The 15,542-nt window shown below is 48.3% G+C and overlaps 1 protein-coding gene across 1 annotated transcript in view; it reads right to left on the bottom strand.

The window, feature by feature from the left end:
* Nucleotides 1-12,678, bottom strand: part of LOC144116766 (uncharacterized) — a 121,609-nt gene extending 108,931 nt beyond the window's left edge. Inside the window, exons 1-2 of the mRNA XM_077651218.1 lie at nt 12,612-12,678; nt 9,679-9,740 (exon numbers count right to left, since the gene is read on the bottom strand). Coding sequence (XP_077507344.1) covers nt 9,679-9,740; nt 12,612-12,678 — 129 coding nt within the window. The remainder of the gene's footprint in view (nt 1-9,678; nt 9,741-12,611) is intronic.
* Nucleotides 12,679-15,542: the final 2,864 nt, after the last annotated feature.

The following is a 15,542-nucleotide window of genomic DNA, read 5'->3' as shown; positions in this document are numbered from 1 at the left end:
TAAAGTGGCGAGAGGTGGTAGCCATTCCTTGACCACCTCCTGAATAATACCATGCACCTGGCGTCGCCGGTGGAGCGGCAAAGCTCCTTGCTTACTGCTAAGCCCGAATGGTGACTTTCCCCGCAAGTGTCGGGTATCTGCCATAGCAGTCGGAGGTGATTTTAATGCGCCTCATCAAACTCGGGCTACTCCTTCACCCTTTTGCAGAGCGAAAAGCAGTGTTGTGCTGGAGGTATTAACTAAGGCAAAGGTCGTGGTGCTCGGTCGGGAAAACTGGTTGGAGTCATCCCCACGCGCCTTCAGAATGCAACTCACTCCAATTGTGAGAAGGAAAACCGCGGCTATGGCGACAGAGGCACATTTTTCTTTTTTGTCAGAACGCACGTGAGTACGCACAGCAAAAAAAAAAAAAGAAGCGGCGACAAAAACAGGAGAGGGAACTATATATGTCAATTTTTTTATGTTATCCAACTTATCCGAGAAAAATTCGCTCCAAGCTCAATACGTATATACAACATCTCAAACGTTTTCGAAACGTCACCAACAAGGGCAGAAAAAGAAAATATCGTAACAGTGTTGCAGCGGGACTTTGGATGGAGCTAGGCGGTGTTCTTCATAGACATTTTTTCAGGTAGCAAATTTGAAGGAGGAAGGGAATACAAACACGCCCCACCACACCAGATAAAAGTTGGCGCTCTAAAAGATGTGCGTATTGTTAACGGCGTTGTTGATTATGAGGGCAGTAGCAATTAGTAATATAGAAAACAAAACCTTAGCCCTAGCGAGACGTATTCATTTTTCCAAGGTTTTTGATTTGATTGATTACCATGAGTGAAGACCGGTGCAGTGCTCCAGTCTCGACACATCGTCACGTGGCGCTCGCATGCCGTGCAGCACGCCTCGGAACTTTGAGGGGGTGCCCTGACTGCCGACCCCGACTGTACATCACGTGCCGCTGCTGGTGACGCCACATTTCTCGTTAATGGTGAAACTCCTAACGAAACAGACGTCACAGCCAATAGTACGTACGCTTTCGCAACTTTAGCAATGGACTGATATAAATAAATTGAAAATAAACGGGCAGAACACTAAAGGAATACTTCTCTTGGCAAAAGCAAGCCAGTTTCGACTGCTACAAGTACATGCACACCTGGCGATGTAACAGAAATAACTAAAAAGTTCAAACTAAGAGCTGTAGCCTTCACTGCGAACCTCTCTAGAAACGACCAAGTCTGTATATATATATAGTAGGAAAGAAATACAGCATAGATCTGCAGTGGAGTCCGCTGGCACTCAGTACCGCCATATAGAATTCCTCCGTGACAAAACAGTAGTCTGTTGTAAAAGCATTCCTTGTCACGTAAACAAGAAGCTAATATCACGACGAATTCATCATTTGAAGAATTTTGATTGCTCTGGCTTGGGTCATCTATCATATAGTCAAACATTCAAAAGCTGATTTCATTTACTGTTGTAACTGACCGGCTGAATAAGAGAGGACGCCGCGCACCAAGGTACATTGTTACCAAATGCTATTTGCTTAAGTTGTATCTTACTATATATTATGTGCGCACCAAAATGCAGAAAAGTTATGGGAATACTATTTCAACACCGTTCTATCTTCACTCAGCTTATCTTCCTGAGATCCCGGAGCGCCAATTGGTTGACCGATTTTTTTTGCATGCGATCAGGTATGACAATATGGGTTCTAAAACATGATTGAAAAAACTTTTGCTGATCTTGGGACGTTTTACTGCGTGTTGGAAAATGTCCAATATGGCGAAAATTACAAAAGGGAAAAATTAGAGCACCCTATTCGCTAAAATGTGTTGGTTTCTCTGTCACCAGTGTTATTAAGTGTTGGCTAGTTGGTTTGCTGGTGAAGAAAATGAAGTCCGGAACGCGCACAACTGCTGCGGAGCCCTGGAGGGTCAACAAAGACCGGAAGTGGTTCCGTACTTGCACAAGGTCACCCACAACCCCCCCAAAAAGGTGGCTAATTGGTTTGACGGGCCGATGGTTTTTTCAGCCCCCTAGATACTCGCTCAACTGTGCGGTCGCATCACTTGCGAAGACAAGAAACGGGGCTGTCAAAGGAACCAAGAAAACCGTTTTGTTAAGTGCGCCATGAAAGTTGCATACAAGATCGCCTTTGTCTTGTGGCAAAGTGCACATCGGCCAGACGGGGCGTTGCGTTGACGACCGACTCGGGGAGTATGCAAAAGACCTGGGAGCGCACGAATCTAGTTGACCACTGCATTGCTTGCACAGCTTGTGAACCGCGTTTCCGTTGCATGTCAATCCAAGCCAGAAGTCATCAATAACCGCTCATGGAACCCTGTGGATATATGCCGAGGTTCTACCTTCAATAAATCAGTTGCAAGTAGCGCCGGCGTTTGTTTCTTTCTTCCTTCCTTTCTTTCCTTCTTTCTCTCTTTATTTCTTTCTTTCCTTCTTTCTCTCTTTCTTTCCTTCTTTCTTTCTTTCCTTCTTTCTCTCTCTCTTTCTTTCTCTCTTTCTTTCTTTCCTTCTTTCTTTCTTTCTTTCTTTCTTCCTTTCCTTCTTTCTTTCTTTCTTTCCTTCTCCCTTTCTTTCTTTCCTTCTTTCTTTCTCTCTTTCTTTCCTTCTTCCTTTCTTTCTTTCCTTCTTTCTTTCTTTCCTTCTTTCTTTCTTTCCTTCTTTCTCTCTTTCTTTCCTTCTTTCTGTCTTCCTTTCTTTCTTTCTCTTCTTTCTTTCTTTCTTTCTTTCCTTCTTTCCTTCTCTCTTTCTTTCTCTCTTTCTTTCTTTCCTTCTTTCTTCCTTTCTTTCTTTCTCTCTTTCTCTCTTCCTTTCCTTCTTTCTTCCTTTCCTTCTTTCTTCCTTCCTTTCTTTCTTTCTTCCTTTCCTTTCCTTCTTTCCTTCTTTCTTCCTTTCTTTCTTTCTCTCTTTCTTTCCTTCTTTCTTTCTTCCTTTCCTTCTTTCTCTCTCTCTTTCTTTCCTTCTTTCTTTCTTTCTTCCTTTCTTTCCTTCTTTCTTTCTTTCTCTTTTTGTCCAGTCGTGTGTGCGCTAATAATATGAGTGCTTTGTTATTAAGTGTTTAAACATTATCTATGGCCTGTTCAAATGCACATGCACGCGCTCGCACTGACTCCCACCTTTGTGAGACCTCCTGAAGAGGAAGGTAACGATAGGAATTTGACTATACTCGCTAGATAGCAGCACAGGTTCCAAGTTCCAAAAGAAATTGAGAACGATATATTTTTTTGCGGCACTAAATCTGCTTCCATGGCTGCCACGCCTGCGATTCTGCTGGGCAAATTTTATATTGCCGAGTCTCAGGAAGATATGCAGCTCATAATGTTACATCGTCTGGGACAACAATTTATTTCGCATTGCCATCTTGTGTGGGGCACTATTATAATGGAAAACATGAGCTAGCTTCCCACCTTACATAAAAAGGATCTGAGAGTAATTGAACAGGCGTTTTTCTTCAGGCGTGAAGATTCACTCTTTCGTTACACGTTTCACGATTGTTCGCGTAAGCAACCCTTTTTTTTTGTTCTCAGTCGCTTGGAGAAGTTCTGTCTGCTTACTTCGCATTTCCAGCTTAGGAACACCAATACCCTTTCAGTGGTTAGGAAGCTTGCACGTAACGTTACGGGAGATCGTGAGCAGCAAAAGGTGGCCGCTCCGCCCTTCGCTCTTGCGTTTGCGAGTGACTGTCGGGCAGAGGGCCAGGGAGGTGGTCACCTTTGACGGTCGATCTAACGCACCGCCAAAGGTGGCAACTGCTGCCGTCCATTATGTGCGACGCGAAAGGAGTACTACGTGCGGCCACGGCGACGGATGCCGGATTATTGCGTGCCGTCCTGCCGCCTCGGCTGTAGAGAAGCGCATGAAAATGTGTGATTTTTCGCTTTGTCGGCTGATTGCGATCGGCACGGAGCGTTGGAATAGGTCATGCCACGGCAGGAAACCGGGTGCTTGTCGGATGCTCTCCGCCCGCCCATCCGCGCCGGCAAGAAGCATTTTTACGAGAGTGGCATCTTTTGTGTCGTCAAGTCGCAGCTCAAAGCTCGCATCGACGGCCTCCCCCGCCCCTCCCCCTCCCCCCCTGACACGACGTGACTTGGCATGACCTCATACCCATATGACGTCGTCACTAATTATACAAGTTTTAGTATTGGTATTGCATAATTAGATTAATTAGAAATGTAAGTGCATGATAATTTGCGTTAATTAAGTATATGACGTCATCATCTCCATCACGTGACTCGTCGGCTCGTGACGTCCCATGATGCCGTTTCTTGCGGACACTATGGCGGACATGACCTTGAAAGTGAACCATCTAATGCTTTCGCATTAAAATACACATTCGCCATGATATTCGGGAACTGCTGACAACTGTCAACAGGCGGATGAACACAGAGCGCGGATCGTGTCAGTCCTCTCCTTCCGCCACCCCTCGTTTTCCCTTACCGCCTATAATGCAGGCCTGTTGAGCGGTGAGGTTTGCGGCGTCGAAATGTAGGCTCAGATTATCAGCTCGAAGCATACTTGCGCTGGTGTTCCGTATCCAACGCATTCTCACGAGGAAATCGCTTACCTTTTTCCATCCAGAACTTTTCCGCTGCCGCTAACCTGAACGCTACGTAACTACTGTTCACCTTCTTTCCGGCTAAAATAAGAGACCCGAGACGCTAGAGCGGAGATTCTGTGTGAGCGAAGCGCTACGTGCAGTTCAATATGACTTCTTGAGCACGTCGATAGCTTGAAAGGCTGTACGAGTGCCGACTTCCTAAAGTTTATGTAACCCTTACAAAGTGTATATAAAACCGACATGGTATTCACGGGAACACTAGTGCACGCCATTGTGATGCAGTGACTCGCGCAGTTGCGGTGGATACGCAGAAATAAAACTGATGCAGGCGTCGCCAGTCTCGGGAGACAGTTTAAAGGAGAAAATAATCAGCTTCCCCCTGCAGATGTGTAGGCAACAGGTTACACATCCTACCGTAGACGTTAATGCAGATCAGATAAACTTGCATAAAAGAGTGCCTCACTTCTCGTTCTCAATAGGTGCGAAATGGGAGCAAATTCTTAGCCGCACTTACCCTCCGCTTCACCCCCCCCCCCCAGAAAAAAAAACGAAAGAAAAAAGGGAGCGTCCACTTTCCAGTTCAGATGGCCCATCTGGATTGGATTCTTTTTGCCAGCTGTTAAACGCGGGCAAGTCTTCGATTAGTGAACGGCGCCGACAGCGAACGCCATGAGCCCGGATCAAAGTTTACCGTACAGGTATTCTTACAAAAAGTAAAAAAAAGTCTCGGACAATGCGGCTGTGCCGTTTTATTAATCCAAGTACCTGAGAAGATGGCAGCTAGTTAGGCAAGGCTGAAGCAGCCGATCGTGCAAGAGTCTGCGCATGGCACAGGAGAATTTCCCAGTGCTTGCGACACTGAGCGTAAAGTGGATTATGAAATGAGCGCAATATCAGCCTTTCCCGGCACCATAATGGGCTGTATAATTGGATCCCGAGCGAGAAACAATGGCCGCCGCATACATTCACCCTCGTCGAATTAATCTCGTTGCCGTGTTCCTCACGTGGTAGAAGACTGAGCGAGTTTTTAAAAGCCGGTTACATAAATACGCGCACGCTCGAGATAGAGGCAGCGACTGTGAGGGAATAAAACGCACGTAAGATGACGGACTGGGAAAAGAACAACCCGGGAGAAGCACAGTGCTGTGCTTTTCTTTTCCATGTCCCTCGTTTGAGCTCTCACTGCGCATCATGAATGCAAGCCAACTGACCCCATTTTTTTTATCGCCTTCGCGTTCAGCGGCGCGCCAACGCAACGCGAGACGAAGTTAGAGGCCACGGGGAGCCTCAGCTGCGCACTGCGGAGCCCGGATTAACTTCGGTCAACCTACACAGTCCGAATGGGGCCCAGATCTCGGCCGACACCTTTCACGGTGCCCCGCTTTCCGCACTCGGACGAACATCGCGAGCCACTCGCCAACGGGACTGCACGCGGAGAGGAGTGGGGAATTAAAGCGTAATATATGGAAACAAGGCAACGCGAAGGGACGGCGCATCGCCTCCAGCGAATGAGAGGAGGAGGTGCGCGCCACAGATCAAAGGGAAAGGAGCGGAAGGAGGGACAAGCAAGAAGAGAAGCGAACAGCCCCTGGGGCCAGTCCGCCGAGGAGAGCGGCACTAACGAGCACCGAAGAAGGGCGGAGGAGGAGCGGGAGGCTTGTAAGGGCCGTTGTACGATCGTTTTGGAGCGCCTTCCGCCTCGTCCGTTTCGCGAGCGGAGCTGGCGGATCCGCCTCGTTCGGCGAACGGATGGAAAGTTGGTGAACTTCAACTTTCTGGCGGACGAGCGCATCCGGCCGGGGACCGGATTGCAGCTATTGGCTGCTTTTCCCGTGACGTCAGTGACGTCCGAGCCCCTCCTCCCTCCGCCTCGGTTCTGCTCTGCCCCGGCAAGATGGCCATCCGTCGACTGAACTGGGGAGCGCGGCCTGGGCAGTGGCAGCGATGGTGGTGGTGGTGGTGGTTGTTGCTATGAAGGGGGGGAGGGGGATCTGGTCTCGACGCATGTCGTTCCTTTGGGCATCACTCTTGGGGAGCGGAGGGGGGGGGGGGGGGGGGGGGGCCTATGCATCGGTCCCTCGCGAGCACGCGAGGGAGAGAACGCAGCTTCGCATTTCTTTTCCCAGCGCGAACTTGAAAAAAAGAAAAGGGAAAAAAAAGGAGAGAAAAAGTAAAGGGAATGTGGAATTCAAAGTGAATACCTTTTCTGTTTTGGGGCGGTCATTTTCGCAAAATACTTAATTTTGTAGGTGTGGCTAAGCAGGTCGGTGCACGCAACTCTGTTGGCGAAATAGTTGGCATTTCGTTTCGTTCTTCGCTGCATAAGAATTGCAATATTTTTTATTTCAGCATAAAATGAAGTGCCCATAAGGCGATACGCGAGGCTGAAGAGAAAAACTAAAACACTCACGAAATGCGCCTAGCAGCTGCTCGCTTATGGCTAACGGAAAAATGATCTAAAGTTAATCTACCACTGAGGTAAACGGCTGGTGTTTTTATTTTAATGCCGATCACAGCGTACGCGTATCCCCAAAACGATGAATGTGCAGAGCCGTCGCTGATATGCAAATGCTCATTCAAGTGCAAGCAGACATTTCGACTACTTTTACTTTTAGTAATTGTTTAGATGTAGTTAAGTAACTTCGGAAATTAAGCCGGGCATCACACGCCGGAACAATAAGCCGATCATTGCCCTTGTCTCACATGCGTCTGCATAACGCAGCTGTTGATGTCAGTCTCCAAAACAATATTTCGCATTCCCGGACTGGACTGGCGCAGGGCTTTACTGGCAAAAAAAGTGTTTCGTTTCTAACGAGGAGGGGTGCATAGACACATTTTTTCTTATATTGGAATATTTGGCTATAACAATCACGCATCTACAGGCTTGCTATTAACGTTTTGGTATCGTCAACTGGCCGATGCGAGCGATGGAAAACTTACAAGACACTGAAGGGATAGACCATCACCTTCAACATTTCCATTAGAGTACCGTGCATTTTACCAATATTAATTTTTCCCCAAGAATACAGGACATGTCCGGAATATCTATAATTCTAATGGCAGCTCTTGGCCATTGCTGTTCATAGAAATATTGTGGCAGCCCTCGACGCAACAATACGTTTCTGCACTCTTTGAACGTCGCGGAATTCCAGCCCTGATGCACAACGAGCCGGCAAACTTTTTTTGTGTGTGTGTGTGTGTGTGTGTGTGTGTGTGTGTGTGTGTGTGTGTGTGTGTGTGCGTGCACTTGCGAGCAGGAATGCACCTTGCTACATTTCTGCTGGGGACATGTCGTTTGACCCTTCAGTGGCCCCAAGAAAAAAAAAGTGTGCCCCTGAGAACCGACCTGCGGAATCTTTCCCACGTTCTTAAGAGGAGGAGGGGGGGGGGGGGGTGTGCATGGCCTTCTGCTTTGGGTGGACACGTGCAGCTTGGGGCGAAGTAGCCGCAGACCTCCGAATTCTCGTCGCACATTCCCACGGTGCCTCCGCGTGCTATGTGCTGCAGGTGTCATTTTTCGGATCTGTGCCTCGCATTGAATTGCGAGCGTCCCAAGTCGGAATGAACGCTCTGGGCACCGAGGACAAGGCTCATCCAGTCGCTCGACAATAGTCTATGAGCTATTAATTTCTGACTGTTTGCTCTTTTCTAAGTTATGTAAATAAGTTTCTTCAAACTGCCAGTAAACCCAGGTGTTTTGCGTTTTCCCAAACCTTCAAGTTCAATCTTTCCTCAGCCCGACCCGGTTTCGAGAGAGCCCCTGCACCATGACAACATGCACACAATGAAAGAGAGAGTGCAGGGACTCCGGAACTTTTCTTTGGTATGGGGGGAGGGGGGAGACTTCCAGCTTATTTTGTTATTTATTTAATGCTCATTTACATGAGTTTTATATTTTTTATTTTTATTATTTTCCAATGTTGAAAGGTTGATGAAAACTGACACGTTGGGGTGACGCCACTACAGCAGTAACGAAAGCCACGAAAAGGATTCCAAAAGGAACTGTCCTGAATGTCTCTGGGCGGTCATCGAACTGATTGCCTGCAGTTCTTGGCCGCGCTTAATTCAAAGCTGGCGAGGAACCTTCGAGACAAAGAACCAACAGCAACTACAACAACCTGGAAAAATGTGGAAGCATTTGCACGTGGCCACGATCAATGGAAATTAGTGTGCCGGCGGTTTTGAATGCGACCGATTAAATGGTGCAAAGATTCGTGGCAATCTAAAACGAACTGAAATGCGCATCTTTATAGATGTGCGCGTGAGGAGTGTTCAATTGATGAAAAACAGTTTGTACATAGTTTGCTTAAATTCTGGTCACCATGATCATGTACACGGGTCAGACAGTGGACTTCTAATGGAACGTGACTGGTTTAGGTTACTTGTGTACGAAATGCTTTACAACTGGCAGCTCAGCCCCACTGTGCTTTGCATTAAAATAGTCCTAGAACTGAAGTGTTTCAATTCTCAGCAATCTGATCCAAGTGCAAGCAACTGGAGACTGGGTGGGGGGCGCTGCCCCCTCTAGAAAAATGTCGGTGTGGCCTCCCCCTTGGGATACGGGAGCCCGTTTCGGCGCGTGGAGCGATGCTGGCGGTGCGCTCGCGCCGGCTAGGTTGCCACCAGCCGGAGAAGGCTATTGGACAGACGGATATGCCCGGCGCGCCAATCGGCATGCTGGGACCATCCGCCTGGCTCGCAAGCGCCAAAGTGATCGTACAACACCTTTCCGCCTCACGTCCGCCTGGCGGCCGAAAACTGGCGGACCGCTCCCGAAACGGACGAGGCGGAAGGCGCTCCAAAACGATCGTACAACGGCCCTAAGTGGCAGTACGTGTGCCGGAGGAGAAGCGAAGACGGCCGGCGCGCGTTTCATTCCAAGTCTCCGTCCCGAGGCGCACACGCTGCCGCAGCGGCCGTCCGCGCGTGCTTTAACGAGTGGGCAAATAGTGGTTCGCTTCATGCGCGGCCACGGGCCGACCTCCGTGTTTACCGCAATTTGAATAATGCCCGCCGAGGCCCCTGGGCGCGTCCGACGCGATAGCAACAGGAGGAGCGCGCGCTGCGCGCAAGAGGAGAAATAGAAGGTCCACACTCACCGGCGGTCCTGGCTCGCCCGCGTCTCCCTGCTTGCCCCTCTTGCCGCGCTTCCCGGGAGGACCTGCGCGGGGAAGAGAGAGAGAGAAAAAAATAATCGAACAACAGTTGAGCGACGCAGAGGGAAAAGGGGGGGGGAGAAGACGACCGCCCCCTTTGACGCCCAATTACCTCCCTTCGCGCGCTAACGCCAAGACCCGTTCATTTTTGCCCGGCAGCACACCAACGGGGCCGATGTCTACACACGAGGGCCACAGCTCTCGCGCGACTGCCGGACCCGACTAATCTAGTTGGGAAGGTGAGATACAAAAAGAGAGAGATGCAGAGGCCGCGACAACAGCCTCGCCTGCTGTCGCTTTCGCTCGGCGCGAGCGTGCAGGCACGCAGGCGGCAGGGCTGGCTGTTTGCATTCGATTAACTTGTTGCGCGCTCACCGTCGGCCGTGTAAGCACGCGCGCGTGGTTATCTGCGCGCTTCATGGCACAAACCGTTTTAAAACGGTGCAGCACTGCTCACCCAGTGCGTTGCTTACGATGAGCACGCGCCGGCGGGTGTGAGAAAAAAAAAATATGGTAGTGGCTTCGCTCGGCTATGACAGGGTATACGTAGCGAGAGATACGTTTCCCTGCCTGAGCTTGTTGTGGTCACTGTATGTTTAGCAATGAGAGCCATTTGGTATTAACATCTTTTATTCATTTTGCACTGACATCCCCAGGTGGTCTAAATTATTCCGGAGCTCTCCACTACGGCACCTCTCTCTTCGTTTCTTCTTTCACTCCCTCCTTTACCCTTCCCTTACGGCGCGGTTCAGGTGTCCAACGATATATGAGACAGATACTGCGCCATTTCCTTTCCCTCCAAAAACCAATTATTATTATTATTATTATTATTATTATTATTATTATTATTATTATTATTATTATTATTCATTTTGCTTGACAGAGACGAAGACTGCCCGATGATCTGTGGAGTAGCATGCAGCGGTCTCAATTTTGTCGATACAGTATTTCGATTTGGTAGAGCCTCTTTAGTATACAAGGTCTATAGTAGTTCCCCATTCTGTAGTCTGGACGTGAGGGTCCGAAGCTAAATTAAAGTCAAACTTTTCTTTCATACACTCACTAAGAGAGTTATGTGTCCTTTTGAAATCACCCAAAGTCACACACGTACAACTGTCAAACCGTGCCGTAGGCTGGTAAACACGTGGCAACCACATCAATCGTCTGCTTGACAGATGTTCCTGGTGCCACGTAGACTCCTTGGATGATAGTGCCACTCTCCAGAAGCCGAACACAGCAAGCCTCACCATTCACCGCGATCGAAGGGAGATGTCTGACGGCGGTGATACCTTGTTTCACGTACACACATACTCCGGCGTTCTTATTTGGTTCAAGCCAACTGCCAGGTGACAACCTGAGGATCGGAAGAGTTCATCTTCTCTTGTCTATACCGCCGTTTAGCAGCGGCTGAGCGGCTGGACTCTCCTTCTGTGCATGCATGTCAAACGCTGTGATACAGACGCCTACTACATCTCCGCCGCGGTTCGGGTGATAGAGCGGCGTGCGGCGAGGCGGCGACGGAGAACGCGGCGCAGCTGTGGGGTCTCCCTGGTCACCATGGCATCGGCGCATGCGCACAATTGCTCATCCGCGTGACGTCACACTCGGCTCCGACGGTGCATGGAGCGGCCGCGGCGACGGCGAAGCGCACGCCGCACCTTGCTCCTTTCCTGTTGCTACGGTAACGGCGCATGCGCACAACTGGCCACTCCCATGCACGGCGAAATGCTCGACTGGTAGCCCCAGTGTAGCTCTCGCTACAAAAAAAAAAATACGAACACCAAAAAGCAGCATCGGTGATAGTTACGCCTTCAGGCAAAACTGCCGAATCGTAGCCGTTTGCCCTCGTGGCTTCTGAAGCTGGACTTTCCGTACGCAGAGAATTGGGAGCTCGAAACGCGTATAGCGCTCGTACCCGCTTGCGAGAACTTGCGCTCTTAACTCACGCTGGGCGAAAGGTAGGCAGATGCCCTTGAGACGTGTAGCGTCATGAACTGTGCGTGCGCACGTGTACGAATATGTGGACGTTCTTTTTTTTGCAATGAAATATGCAGCACATTGTTCGTATTTAAACTGGGGAGTGGCGTGTTAGTATATGCGTGAAAAAGTCACGTCCATCTCAAGTAAGCGTTCAAATGAAGCAGCGGAATTTTGGACTGTTTGAACTGGGAACAAAGGAGATATAAATTCATTTTTCTTTTTCAGGGCACATATACTAGGCGTAGGAAGACAAGGAAAATTGTTCCCAGGAAGAAAAGAGCAAACTCACAAGCAGGGCCCGGAAATCTAGGCAATAAAGAACTCCCATCCCGGCCGCGGCGGTCGTAATTCGATGGAAGGAAATGCTAGATGCTAGTGTGTGTACACTGCGCGATGTCAGTGCACATTAAAGAACCCCAGGCGGTTGAAATTAACCGGAGCCCTACACTTCGGCGTCCTTCAAAGCCAGAGTCAATTTGGGACGCTGAACCCCATGAACAAAACCTTACTTATGCTCGAAAAAAAATCGAAAGGAGGCGCTTTAAAGCTGACGAATAGGCCTTTCGAAGAATACTTTCTATTGCTTAGTAACGCACCCGTCGCGATGTCACATTGGAGGGGGCTCTCGGCTGCTGGGTCCGAGAAGTTTGGTTCAATCCCAGCCGCGGCGGCCGCGCTTCGACGGAGGTGACATGAGGGAATGCGCGTGTACTGGGCGATGTCAGCGTAAGTTAGACAATTCCAGGGAGTAGAAATTAATTCAGAGCCCTCCACTACGGTATCACTCATAGTCCATGTGTCGCGTTGTGATGTTAAACCCCATGTGCCATACTTATTTCTGCGTAGTAGCCAACTGAAACAGCAATAATAACCAACAACTCTCCAGTGTCGGTCACTCGATAATGCTGTGCAGCCGGGCACAAGCAGCTTCCACTCCTGGATGCTAGGTGCGGCAAACGCCATTCTGAGCTTCCCAATAACGACGCTTCCTTTGTTCTCCGCATTTGCGATTGGTGTACGTGACTACCAGAGGAACGCGAGCCCCTCTCTCCTGCTTCTGGGGCCGTCCTGCTGCGGCCCCAAAACTCCCGGCACCTCACGAACGCGTGTTCGCTGACCTTGGCTGCCTCCACCGCGCTGTGACGTCTCCCCCTTCCCCTCCCTCCTTTCGAACCTCCGTTGCTTCCGGCCCCAACCGGCGCGCAATCAGTGGCTTGTGCAAATATACGATCAGGTAACATAACTGAGGCAGATGAGTATTCAAGTTTACAAAAAGTGAGCGATCGTGACAAGAAAATGCCATTGAAAAACTTCGTCTAGAGATGCACTTCTGTGGCGGGTCATAAAGTCGTCTTCAGGTGGGGAAAAAAAAAGCTGTTTGATGCAAATAAACTGCCTACATTCTTGCTTCGGCAGTACACAAAATAGCAAATGCTAAGGACAGGAAAAGTGTTTTGTGAAAGCAAATGCACAGCAACATCTTTAAAAATTTTTTTTTTCTATATACTGCGGATTCAGCATATGTGCACACAGCCCTGGCTTCTACGCAAGGAAATATGGCAGCCACAGGCGCGAGGGGAAAACGATGGGTGGAAAACTACATACAACGTAGATTTTATCTAATAAGAGCTGTGGCATAACCAACCCAAAGTTATTTGTGTTCTTTATCTATCGTACGTGCCACTGGTAATTACTTTTCGCGCCCTTCTGCGAAACTTTATTTGAAAATTTACGTACAAAAAATTATAATTCCGCAGTAAACTTGTTACGTTGCTGTCGTGGGTTACCTGCACAAATGCTGCACGGAATTAGCAGCCCCCCAACTGTGTGCTCCTTTGATCGAACTATCTCCGTCCGTTTAGTTCAGTTCCGCTGCGGAGTTTTGACGTACACCAGGCCCCATCGCAGGCAATCATGAAACGCGGTAATCTGCGCTGTGCCTAAGTGTACGGACGTCAAGCACACCATACTGGGCGCACGCATGGGCGAGAAATTAAATCGCCAATATCCAGCGAATAGCGCTGCTTTAATTACGGGGTTCTGACGCATCAATCAGCGCTCTAAAACGTTGCATTTAATTCCTAATAATCAAAAAAGACAACTGAACGGAAAGTAATCTTGGCGGGGTAAACGATAAAAAAGTAAAATAAAATTAATAATTTGATCAATAATGCCTCGCAGCTGCCTTCGAGTGCCTGCCACAGATGATTCGGGCGAGAAAGAGTGGGCTGCAGATTTTTCAATATATACGTATATAATCTCCATAGCTGGCGCAAAGGCCGAGAGGGGCGCTTCGCATACGCTACACCGGAGCCAAGAATTAAGTACCTTAGGGCCCGCGATGGCATGTAATAAGCGCATCTCAGTCAACGACGGCATCAAGCGAAATTTAGTCTTTAACAGCGATATTATAGTGTACAGAGAATTTAGTTCAGAACGTTGGTAAAAGCTGTGTGTTGTGTCGCCTGCTGCGCCGAAATAGTAATTTTTTTCGAGGTTCCTGTCTGGTATGCTTACTGACATTGAGTACATACAACGATTATTTCTGATCGCGAGCTTCTTTCCGAGAAAAAAATTTTACTGCTTACAGGCGCGACAGGTTGGGCCAGAGAGGTGCGGCGGTAACTGTAATTTTAATTCTATTATTTCGTCAAAAACCAAATCGCAGTCTGCCCCGTCCGCTTAAGCATGCAGCTTGCATGAGGACAGGGCAGTCCATCTGTATATACAAGGTACATATGCATAAATACAGCACAGATCTTTAAAAAAACATTGGTTCATCGAAACAATTCAAGCCAAAGCGCCCTCAGCATTCCCAGCCGGCAAAGGAAACTAACAAAGCAAATAAACAAACAAAATGAGGAAAATCTACCGTCTACGCACATACCTAATAAGAAGCATAGGTCATCTGCTACGAAATCAAGAGCATGCACATCCACCCTATCGTCGTAGAATAATTGGAAGAGAAAAATTATGAAAACTAAGTGTGACATGTATGCTATACTACATAGCAGACAACGACAAAGGTACCGAATTGAAAGAACAAACATGCCATACAGAACACTCCTACTGCAGAAGGAAGCCAAATCCAGTGTTAGAAAGACCAAGAAAAACAGCCAGCATTTTGAACATCACCATTACCACCCTCAAAGTGACGACAGAAAGCACGCGTTGAAGCAACAACAAAACCGGTCAACTGATTGAATTCTGTTAACTGGATATTTGTTTACGGAGACTCTTGGTACCAAAAACGTTTAAACTGCGCGACGGTCGCCAGTGTTTGTATTTTTTAATTTAAAATTCACTGCGACAGAAATACTTTGTGAGTACAACATTTAACACCAGTTTCTGAAGTGTAAGTATTGGATGTTGTCTCATGAGTCCTGCAAAGTCCTCGTTGGTCTTATTAAATAAGTTCCATAAGCAATGTTTCGTGTTGTCTTATATAATATTGCGTTTAAGACATTCAACTTGTATTGTGCGGCCCACCCAAAGACTGTTGCACCATATCTCAGTATTGACTCCCTGAGTGTATAGTCTTCTACGTAATGCTGTACTGCAGACTGATTCTAACCTGTATATATATGCTTCGGGCACGTGGCCAGCAAACTTCTTTGGGAGGGGCCCAAGGTAAATTATCGAGCTTTGGGGAAGGGGGGGGGGGATAGTCTGGGCCCCCTCGGGCACCGCTTGGATACGTGCCTGATTATTGCCTATCATTGCATTAATAGCGTTTCAGTTAAAGAAGTGCCAAGGTATAAGTATCTTGGTATCTTAGTAAACTCGCAACTAAAATGGAATGACCATAAAGACCAAATTAAATCCCC

Source organism: Amblyomma americanum, chromosome 1, assembly GCF_052857255.1.
Source record: "Amblyomma americanum isolate KBUSLIRL-KWMA chromosome 1, ASM5285725v1, whole genome shotgun sequence".
Lineage (NCBI taxonomy): Eukaryota > Metazoa > Arthropoda > Arachnida > Ixodida > Ixodidae > Amblyomma > Amblyomma americanum.
Note: the sequence above shows the minus strand (reverse complement) of the source record. Positions and strands in the feature narration are given on the sequence as shown.